The sequence below is a fragment of the Saccoglossus kowalevskii genome, chromosome 14, assembly GCF_978046115.1.
Source record: "Saccoglossus kowalevskii chromosome 14, keSacKowa6.1, whole genome shotgun sequence".
Lineage (NCBI taxonomy): Eukaryota > Metazoa > Hemichordata > Enteropneusta > Harrimaniidae > Saccoglossus > Saccoglossus kowalevskii.
In genome coordinates, this window is record NC_140654.1 from 1510609 (window position 1) to 1522044 (window position 11436).

The 11436-nt window shown below is 38.6% G+C and overlaps 1 protein-coding gene across 1 annotated transcript; it reads left to right on the top strand.

Annotated features, from left to right (window-relative positions):
- Window positions 1–30: 30 nt before the first annotated feature.
- LOC100369156 (uncharacterized) lies at window positions 31–10531 on the top strand. Its single transcript, XM_006825285.2, has 13 exons — window positions 31–180; window positions 450–509; window positions 596–721; window positions 1103–1300; window positions 1675–1836; window positions 2155–2354; window positions 3008–3182; window positions 3540–3642; window positions 4024–4300; window positions 8266–8452; window positions 9014–9206; window positions 9785–9972; window positions 10274–10531. Exons 1-13 carry the CDS (start codon window positions 78–80, stop codon window positions 10321–10323), a joined length of 2022 nt encoding a protein of 673 aa, XP_006825348.2. The 5' UTR covers window positions 31–77; the 3' UTR covers window positions 10324–10531.
- The last annotated feature ends 905 nt before the right edge of the window (window positions 10532–11436 follow it).

Consider the following 11436-nt stretch of genomic DNA (forward strand, 5'->3'; position numbering starts at 1 on the left):
CAGCACGGTTAACACAAAGCCCGTAGTGCTGTGTTCCGTAACATCAGTACCACTTTTTATAAACTTGGAAGTTAGACATGGAGAAAATACTAGTTTCTGTGCTGATGTTGATTTGTTTGTCCACAGTGACAACACACCCGACCTTAGTGAAAGACATCAACATGAATGTTGAAAAAAGGGGTGAGTTCTTCGCGTTTTTTTTTGCGAGCACAGTCCGTCTTCAGGGCTGACATCCCACGCTTAACTTTCCGAACGTCATATTCATTCCCTACTTACAACTTTTACACTGTTATGTAATTTTCTATAATATCTCTGAAATCAAAATTATTGAAAAAATATGCCAAAAATTATGCAAGTAGAATTTGAGGATGGCAACAAAGAATAAAAATTAATGTAAGTTAGAGGGTCAAAAAAATGTCACAATATTTGTTGCTGATTTCATCCCCTAGACAATAACAGCGTTGGTTTTGATGGTCCGCCACCTGATGTACCAGACGAAGATGATCTTGGTGAGTCTGAGTATAATGTCCGTTTTATCGCTAAAATTTATTATTACAGTAACAGTGATCGTGTTTTATTTCACTGATTTACCTAGCTGATAGAACACCCGTTGGTCTTGATGGTCCCCCTCCTGATGTACCTGACGAAGAGGACGAATCTGAGATTAAGACAAGATATATCCGTAACATTGAGAAAAGAGACTTAAAGGGAACAATTTATAGTAAGTCAGTCTTTGTTTTGTTATAAGATTCAAAGGAAAATATATATTATGTAATTTGGTTAAACATTAAAAGATGGTTTACAATCTGGATTGTTATTTATGTTTATAATAGTATACATTCGCTGAATTTAGCATCGCGATGATGATTCCGTACGTACTTTCAATTAGTATTGCGCACTAGTAATTCAAAGCGCATGTTCATTACAGGAAACGTAACAAGTTTGATACTTTTGTTTGTTTGATATTTTTTTTTAATTCCCTGTGATAAGACAGGTGACATTTAGCTGTCAGTTCACTAAATTCCCACCTCAACAGATTTATTGTTGTTTGAAATCTCAGATATCAGGAATCATGATGTCACGTAACTATTCTTACTTTCAGGTGACGGATGTTTTTACCCGGGGGAATTGCGTTACGGGAAACAGACAAGTGGACCAACCGTTGCACCAATGGCACCTGGAACCGTTTTGCAGTACGAGTGCGACACCGGCTACACAATGCGCGGGGAGGCGTCCATTGAGTGTAAATACCATTCTAAATTAGGACACTATTGGAGTTTCTACATGCCAATTTGTACAAGTAAGTTGAAGCCCAATTACGTGTGTTGGCCAACTTCTAAACACGAAATACTGTAAACAATGGCAGGTAACCAATTTTATTGAATCGGGCAACAACCTCGTGCATGTCACGTAATAATTATACCTTTAACAATAATTCCGATCTGTCACAGAACGCTATAACAAAACCAGCACGACAGATCACTCACCATCAGTCCTCGCTAGCTACCCCGCCATCTTAGCCACCGCCTGAGTGTTTTCCTCCTGCCACAGAGGGCGCACCTCGTAAAACCACTTATGCAAATTAATGTAAGAATAAATAATAAGAATTCATGACACGATCATATTACGGATGTGACGTCAGATCATAACGACTAATTCATTCATTATTCACAGAGGAATATGACTACGACCAGGTACTACGTCTGTCAAATAAGTTCTACGAAGCTCAACGTTCTGGTAAATTACCGAGTGATAACCGGATAGATTGGAGAGGTGACTCAGCCTTGGACGACGGGGCTATGGCTGGTAAAGATTTGTCAGGAGGATGGTACGACGGTAAGATATACTAAATATATTAGTATATGTTTTACATATAGTAACACTATTCTGGTGTATGTAAATGAAAATGTCAGTGGCGTTATTGTAACCTACATCAACATACACTTATTAGATATTGTATGTTTCTCGTGGGCGTAGTATCATCGAAACATTCTGTCGCAATTGTTTGTTTCATAATTAGGCGTAAGCCATCTTAAGTACCAAATTGTAAGCGTTTGGTTTTGAAGAACATTCCTCTAAAGTTTTCAACAATTTGAATAAGTGTAAATATCACTCACACATAATACTAATATGTCTGTTTTGTTTTTATCTTAGCCGGTGATCACGTGAAATTTAACCTTCCAATGGCATCTGCAACTACACTATTGGGTTGGGGATTCATCGAGTTTTACGATGCGTACGAGGCCGCGGGCGAGGTCGGACATTTAATGGCCAATATTCGGTGGTCCTGCGAGTATTTTATAAAAACCTTAGATGACGACCCAGATATAACGAAGATCAGAGTGTACTACCAGGTATGATTCATTTCCTATCAAGGAGATTGACAGCTTGTTGTACAGACAGCACGAGTCATAGTTACCAACACATAATCGCCACAGAAACACTATTATCTATAATTACATTGTATATTATGGGATTGCAGCCATGTCGTTACAATTTATCTCACAAACACCACTGTAAAACTATTAACATGAGAAATACTGAAAAATACGATTTATTTCATATATGTTACACACGTAGGGCTAATCTTGTTACACTGTTCAGGGGACTCTCATCAACCATCGCAAAGTACCGTTTTCTGCGAGTTTTTGGTCTTTGTTTTCACCGCGAGGGTTGCCAGGCGGTAGAAAATGCCCGGATGTCCGCCCCCGAGGATACATTCTAGAATATTCTGACATAAATTCCACCCTATAAAGTTGCATTAACCAATCACATGGTAAGAACTCATCGACACCATTAATAGTACATGATGTCATCTGTTATAATTAGCTATCAATGGAGGTGTCTTTCCGCAGTTCATTTGTTAAGATTACAGTTATAATAACTAAAGTTATATTTATATTTAAATAAATAAACCTTTAATATGCCACCAACACCCACTAGACCAACACCCATTTATTTCAGTGAGATAAATGAATAAGTAAATGACTAATATTACATTTTCCAGGTAGGAGATCCGTTAAAGGACCATAGCTACTGGGGGAAAGCCGAAAACATGGCGGGAGACAATCGCGACGTGTACACCTGTACGTGTGGCAGCCACTGTTCCGAAATAGCCGCAGAATCCTCAGCCGCCTTGAGCGTGTGTTCTATAGCGTTTAACATGTCCACACCATACAGAGGTAAAACTTCAATAGTTTCATCCATATTCGCAGATGCTTCTAACTGTTATTCAAAATTGCCGTTGTATGGGGGTGTAAGACACTGGGGCAATATAAATGTACTATATTCATAGACACATGGTTCGGCAACATATTCTTGTGGAACTAAAATAAATTCAGGTAAATGATGACAATTGTCTAGATACGTATAGACGTATTGGATGTTGATGATAGTATTAGAAGCAATAGAACATGTGTTGAAATGAGACGTGTAACAAAAAACTGTAACACTAGTTTTTGCACTAACATTGAATGCGCTTCCAGGAAAATGATATCATATCACAGTATATGCTCAACAAATGTATGTTAATTTTACAGACGTGGCATTCGCTAAAACAGCCTTGGAGACCTCTAAACGCCTTTTCGAATTCTCTAAACACGGCGAGTGTAGAGGTTTTTACAGAAAAGATGGATTCTATAAGTATGTATGGCCATTGATTTTACCTCCTCGAAGCATAATATAACATGACATGCCATAAACAAATAAAATAATAAATTAGTTAGCATACCACATTAGCCAGAGGTTTATGTTCATGGGCACTCGGAGCCCCGAAACGAACAAAATAGACCATGGTCTACTGTTTTTCCAATGTTATGTTCAATATGTGTGGTACAAACAAAATATATGTAGCAGAGCAAAGTTTTCGATGTAAATACCATTACACAAGCAAACAACACATACACAGATTATTCTTATGTTAGAACAATTTATTTTTAGCTATTTGCATAAATTTGGGTTCTCAGTGACATCATTTGTAGCACGCAATCACGACACTCACAAATTAATGGTACATTTTCTTAGGTCACGGAGCTATTGGGATGAAATCGTCGAAGCTTCCTTGTTCTTGTATTATGCTACGAGACACGGCGAATACTTGTCTGAAGCCAGTTTGGGCTACAGTAACACAGAAGATGTTGTTGAGCATCTTGTTTCAAACGACAATTCCGATGTGTCAATGCCAGAGATGAACTCCGCCGATTTCATAACTGTCGCGAAGAGCGAGTTCTTCCTCAACACTGGCGCTGTTCAGGCCGTGGCGGCCTGCTTGAGTTGGGGTGATAAACGCCCAGTTGTTCACGTAAGTATGATCATTATTACCAAACGCTTCAGCGTGGTATTAAGAGTTTGTTTTCAGGGGTGGGTGATACCAAGGTGGGAAATGGATGCACATATGGGGTTAATTCCTTGAATTGCAATATAGAGGGTTCAGGCTGAAATACAATATATAGTGTTTTCATGTTTCGTCTGATATTTCTGTGGTATTCTGCTGCTGTAAGTAATGCACGATTTGTTCCGAAATTCAGTATATTGTGTGTATTCCAGGGTTATTCGTTTTTTGCTGAAAACACCCCTATTTTTTAGTGGCAGAGTTTGAATAGTCTCACTCCCACTGGGAAATCTGCATTGTTGCTTGAATGTGAGTTAATTAAACACATTTTCCAGACCGGCGAAAGAGTATGCAACAGCCAATTTTAACAGCCTGTCACGTGATTTTAGTCTGAATGTCAACATGAAGAGGCTAGTCCATTTTACGCAGGAGTAATTGGGAGTAGAATATGTGAGGAATAGTATCAACAGAGATGTGTATAGTGAAAAGTAATATCTATCCTTCATTTACATCTCTGAGCATTTCTGTTTTAGTATATTGGTTTGAAAATGTTGAACTTGCATAATTTGCAATGTGTTTTTTTAATGGGACTCCCCTATTGATCGAATCCCGGGTTTGAACGAGAATGGCACACCACGTGATTCGTTTGAATACAATGCTGATGGCAAACATGCTGTGTTACTGCGTTACTCCACTGACGGGATGACTTACTACATGCTACAACTTCGCTTGTGATGTTGCTTGTTAGCCATGGATTACATGAATCTTGATTACCAGTCAAATGTTGCTCATTTGACGTTGGTAATCTTTATTTGGAACTGAGTAACTTCCTGGTACTTCGTACTATGATAAAAATCAGTCAACATACATCAAGTTCTCTCAATCGTAGTATTCCATGTGAAGTACACTTAATATGCCAAAAATGTTGCTGAACGATTTGAACTGAATAAAAATAGCAGACGAAAATTTGTTTACAAAATAAAAATACTTCGGTTGCCAATGAAAACCGGTAAAAAACAAGCAATATGTTTTCGGCTGTTATCATGGAAGGGACATGAACGTGAAGCTAACGTCTGTTTATAACTAAAACCGGGCACCTTATACGAGGTTTGCAAAATAACATGGCAGTCATTAGAAGTCACTTTATTTTATTGTTAGGACGTATTCAGCCGTTAAATGTATAATTTCCAATCGTTTTGCGATAGTATTTTCTAGATTGGAAGCAGCATTTACATTTTATTCAAAGTTCAAAGCTGCGTTGGGATTCCGTTGACAGTGGTAACAATGTCGGCGCCGGTGATCTCTTACCAGTGCGCAACGTAGCCAAAATAAAAGGCATGATCATTTGGGCACTGCTATTACAAGACTTTGGCTGTTGCCATGGTAGCGGTGGGTCAGGATTGTTTTTCCAACTAGTGATGGTACGACCTGCCTGTCAAGTATGAACCGTGACAAAATCAGCCAAGCCAAAAAAAAAATCACAGAAGAGTTAAAAAGCCATTCCTGCTGAACAGTTACTCTAACTTCGGGGTCAACTTTCTCATTAATGAAAAAAGATATCAAAAATTCAAATAGTAACTTTTTGCTCACACTCCAGCCGAGTACAATGAGCTATGTCTGAGGTGTTGTATCACAGGGAGTTGGACAAACTTGTGTATTTTAATAAATTATTGAATAATAAAATGTTATATAACTTTTCTTTTACCCCCCTCCCCTTCCTGGTATCTATTTCAAGTATTTTTGTCAGGTTCAAATCGTTCACCAGCATTTTTGGCATGTTAGATGTACATCACATAGAATACTAGGATTGGGAGAACTTAATGTTTGTTGACCACCTGGAATCTGAGTTTTATAAATCTTGAAGGGCTCTCGGAAGATCCAACCGCTGCCTGGACCCGCAGTAAAATCTCCGATTAATATGGAGCCGCAACCATCAACATCGATATACCATGAGGTTTCTGCTGGCGACGTTGCGGCGTTACTCAGTTCCAAATAAAGATTACCAACGCCAAATTAGCAAAATTTAACCGGTAACCAAGACTCAGTCTATCCACGACAAGCAAGCAACATCACAAACGAGGTTGTAGTGTGCAGCTCACGAGTCAGCGACGACCGATTTCAACGAAAGTCATTCCGTCAGTGGAGTACCGCAGTTGCACGGCATGTTTGCCAATGCACAGATCTGTGGAGGAACTTTTAACTTCAACATCAACGGTGTATCGTAGTCGCCCAGTTTAAGTTCTGGTTCTGTCGTGGTCCCAACTAAAGGGCGACAGTCGTCGTGTCGCGTCCTGTTCGATATGGGACTCACAGCGACGTATACAACGCGTGTAAAATGCATTGTTTATTTACATGAAATTCGAACACGCGTTGTGCTACGACCACCGCGCTTAAACATCCACGAGTTATTTATTCGGACAATGACTTAAATTAGACGTCTGATTATTTTATTTTCACATGTACAGCGACACGCGTTCTACACTGACAAGCGTTGCTAGGTCGCAGCACTGTCTTGGAGCATATTAATGGACAATTGGGTTCCCCGATCTAAATTTCTATCCCGGTTTGTTGCACGTTCTTTTTTTAATATAAAATAATCAAATATGGGACATGTGTATAATAACAGAACCCCACACCCTCCCCGTGGCTTCGCTCGTGAAAGTACGGCAGCAGGATACACCGCATCACTCGTGAAAATAACTTCCATACGCAATGAAAGCCACGGGGAGGGTATCTGTCATAATACTTCATTATCACTGAAAACATTTTTCCCCTGAAATAAATTCCAGTGAATATGCCATTTCCCTCATACTATATTGAGACACAGCGCAGTGAAAATTAGATTCACATGTAATGCTTGAAAACATGTCAGCAAAAATAAATTAAGTGAAATTCTACGTGACTTCATAATAGTTGGAAATGAACACATTACACCCGACCCTACCACTCCATATACAATGTAAACTACACCCCAAAACATCCTTTCACCCACAGTTACTACCGTGTTTCACCAGTGTATTCTATTTGACGTCAGGAGAAATTGAAATAAACAATAATTTCAGCCTCTAGTTTACCACTGATTAAATAAACTACCTCGTCTTTATGTCAACTTGCAGTTATTCGTTGCCTACATCAGTGACTTCAAAATATATGTTTCAATCCCAGGAATTTCACTCGCTGTTAATTGCATGGGAGTGGCAGTCTTTAATGAATTTCTATTGTCATGTCAATTTCTTGCGATTACTCGAACATTAAGCTGTAACCACATACCGCCTAGGTGCTGTAATTAAATCCTGGTGTAAGCACCATATGAACTATGAACAATGCATGTGAAGCCAGCTGTGGGGTATATTCAATCCTATAGATTTCTCATTGTTTGGTAACTATTTGCTGCAAATGCAACAAAAATCAATATAAAAAATATTACCCACACAGTATTCTACAGGTTACTTGTTGGGATTAGAACCAGTTGGTTGGAATTATGGTCTTTCAAATGTGTTTTTACGCCAGTAATAGAAGTTCAACAAATGCAGTGCCAAAAATACAATGACTTGTATCAGTTATCGTCCCACCGCTGTTTTGACCTCCATTTTCATGGTCGAGCCGACATATTTGATCCCAATTTTAAGATTTTCGGGAACTTTAGCAACATGTAGAGCGTCATTAGCGAAAAATGTTATAGTCAAAAAGCGCACTCAAGGTCAATCTTTCAACTGGCTGCAAAGCACTCCCACACAAAATGCAGGTGTCCCCCGTGACGGGGGGGGGGGGGGTCGCTGTTTTCGGACTTGGCGACTATATTGAAATACAACTAACTAATTAACTCCGAGAAAGCAAGCCTCCGCCACAGTTACAAAGTACTAACCCCTACATTGATAATCATTTAAATAATAATAATAATCATTTCAAATAACCCGGACTTGCTTTTCTTACAGCTACTGCTGTACAAATTTCTCAAGGAGAAGGATATTCTATCGACTGCAGAAAAAGACATGATGAAGAAAGCCCAAAGCAAGATAGTTATTTACATGAACACATGGATGCATGTTGTGGCCTCTGCACCTGGTGGTCTTCGAGTAAGGGACATGGTCAATGGCGACTGGGGATCAAATCGTTATGCAGGTATAATTAATATACAACTTGTAGTTTTTAGTGTCACGTGGTATATTTTTTTCTGAGTACGCAATGAAATCCGCAATTGTATTACAACTTTTCCGCAGTTAGTTTTATAATAATTTCATCTTTAGTCGTCTAAATGTATATCACACAATTACTTGACATGTTAATGTTTCATTCGCAATAGCGCGTTAAAAGGGTTAAAGTTAACCAACGAGCATACACATCGGCAAGTTAAACGAATATGAGGTACACCGGGAACTCATAAGTGGTAAACTTCTCTGGCCACAATAGGCGATCGTTTTATCTATTCAATTGCAGTACAAAACACATTTATAATATCTTATAACGTTGCACATCACAATAAAACCCATACAATGGTCAATTTGTTAAACTAACCACATTTGGTCGTTTTCTACAGGTATCCTACACAAAATACTCTCTTAACCAGTGCGAGCCATTTTCTATTTGTATCGCAACCGACTTCTTACAAATTGCAAGTCATTATTGATAATCGTTTTGTTTGTCGGAATGTGTTTTTAACATCTCCCTTCTTACCATGTGTAGCGAACAGCGCGTTTGTTGCGCTTATGGCCGCCCATTACAGTTTGAAGATGACGTACAATTCACGAGAATACTCATTCTATGAATGGAGACGTTTTGCTATTGAGCAAATCCACTATATGCTAGGAGATCATGGACAATGTTATGTTGTCGGGTTCGGAGACAACTGCTGCAAACGTCCACATCACAGGGGAAGGTAAGTTTCCAAGAAATTGTGTGAAGTTTCTGGTGGGTGTTATTGATTGGTTGGTTCAAGTGTGCGGGTAGGTGCGTTACATCAGCCAAGCTCATACAGAGAGTACTGAAGCGGCGAGAAGGAGTGACACTTACAGTCGCCAACGTGTTGCGCACAGCACTATTTACACGTTATACATTTGTATGGTGTAAGTTTACTGGGTTATTTTAAAATAGTGGTTTAAACATTCAATATAGCTTTATTACATTTATTTAATTCATTATGTGGTCAATTCTAAACAGTCATTTCCCACCTACCAATCAAGATTTGTAGCCAATATCTATTAAATACAAAATTGTGGAAACAAAATATAAAAGTACATAAACATGATGCACAGAAATGCTGGTGGGGAAAATATAGGGTTCAAAAAGTTTAGCGTCACAGTTGTCGTACAGCGCATGCTCGAAATTCGTGTAAACGACTTTGTACACATATCAAACATGAGACGGTGTAACGACTGTGGTGGCGCTGTCTTTTTACAAACAACGCTTGCAATTGACGATAAACTAATTTTATTTCTTTGACTTGGCGCATTGCAGCTCTTGTCCAAAATCAGATACTTGTGGCATGACCTATCTCAATATGAACGCTGACAATCCAAATAGATTAGATGGTGCATTATGTGGAGGACCTGACATAAATGGAGTGTACACAGACAATAGAAGTGATTACTTTCACAACGAGGTGACGTGTGATTACAATGCTGGTTTCCAGAGCTCAATAGCAGGTACGCTGAATTAGTAATATCCACTGTCTCATTCGTGGATGATTAAAAACAGACAATAATGTTGATAACGTTGATTAGTTTTGAAAATGTTTGAATAATTTAAAGTATTTCAAAGTGCATACTCACTAGCGTTTTTATACTGCATCGACTGAACACTGCATTTTTTCGGTCAAAACATCGTTTTATTTACAATAATCATATAGTTCCATCAAATTCAGTATGTTATTCCATGAAATGCATCAGGCCATTATTACCGAATAGTCAATAATCTGAAAATGTCACGTGTATATTTATTTCGTAGCTCTGAAGAGTTTGCAGATGGCTGGATTACTAGACACACTTCATGACTAATTATTGAAATCAATTCTCACAATCATTGTGATCAAGAACCCAAGTTGTGTTGTAAGCTTTCTAGTCAGTGAATATCCTGAACATACCAATAGCATGATATGTTAGATATATGAATTTCCCAGAAAATGTTACAATAGCCTAATGTGATACTAGTTTACAAGTAATATGTTTCTTGGAAATAAAACCCTTTACTACATCATGAAAACAACCGACTCGAATTGTTTATATAGGAAGAATTTGATTGGTCGCCGTAATTCATGAATAAGAGACGTGTTTCCTGATTGAATGGGGACAAGATACCTTACTGTGTATATTGCATAACGGACGCATTCATTATTAGCAATTGTATTTTGGTTTCTAAAGCAGACTTGTGATTAATTTGAGAAAATTTGCCTCTCAAACAGCGTTCTATCTTGTCCCATCATCAAGTTCAAAATACCATGATAAACAAAATCAACAGTAGATTCGATCAACGGGCGACAATTGATCTCCGCGGCCATTTACGTGTACGGTTTAGTGTACAGGCTGCACATATTAAATCAGGAATCCCAGAATTGTTAGACCCGTCTGCTAAAGCGGGAGGGTCGCTACCTGCGCACGCGCGGGAATTAAACCCCAAGCGACGATAACAACACAGGCCAAAAACGCAAAGGCTAATGGGTAGACGCTTGTTTGTAAACAATGACACGCTATGGCCATCTGACGCATGCGCAGGTGACGACTCCACGCTTTAATACAAACTGTTGGCTCCATATGTACATTTCTGTCTGTAAATCAACTAAAAGTGAGTCTGAAACCATTTCACGAACAAGGATGTCAGCATTCTATATATATTGTTTTGTAGCGTACCGTCTTGCAAAACAACTGTGGACATTTAGTAATCAAGGATAAATAATATTTTTCTATAAATCGCGCATTCTAGTGACGTGATGTAACGATTAAAAAAATGCGGTAACTACGTCTACATTGTTTTCACCTGTGCTCGTCCGTCAAAAAAAAATATTATTTTGAGATACTACAATATTGTAAATAATTAACGACTACACCGCCAAACTCAGTTGGTACCTTTAACGACATTGCGTCCATCTATCCACGTCATTGTGACGTCATAGG

Excerpts from the sequence above, each read along its gene's own strand:
- LOC100369156 (XM_006825285.2), top strand. The coding sequence starts at position 78 with ATGGAGAAAATACTAGTTTCTGTGCTGATGTTGATTTGTTTGTCCACA. Across the intron at positions 181-449 it reads CATGAATGTTGAAAAAAGGG|ACAATAACAGCGTTGGTTTT; the intron begins GTGAGTTCTTCG and ends TTCATCCCCTAG. Across the intron at positions 1,301-1,674 it reads CTACATGCCAATTTGTACAA|AGGAATATGACTACGACCAG; the intron begins GTAAGTTGAAGC and ends CATTATTCACAG.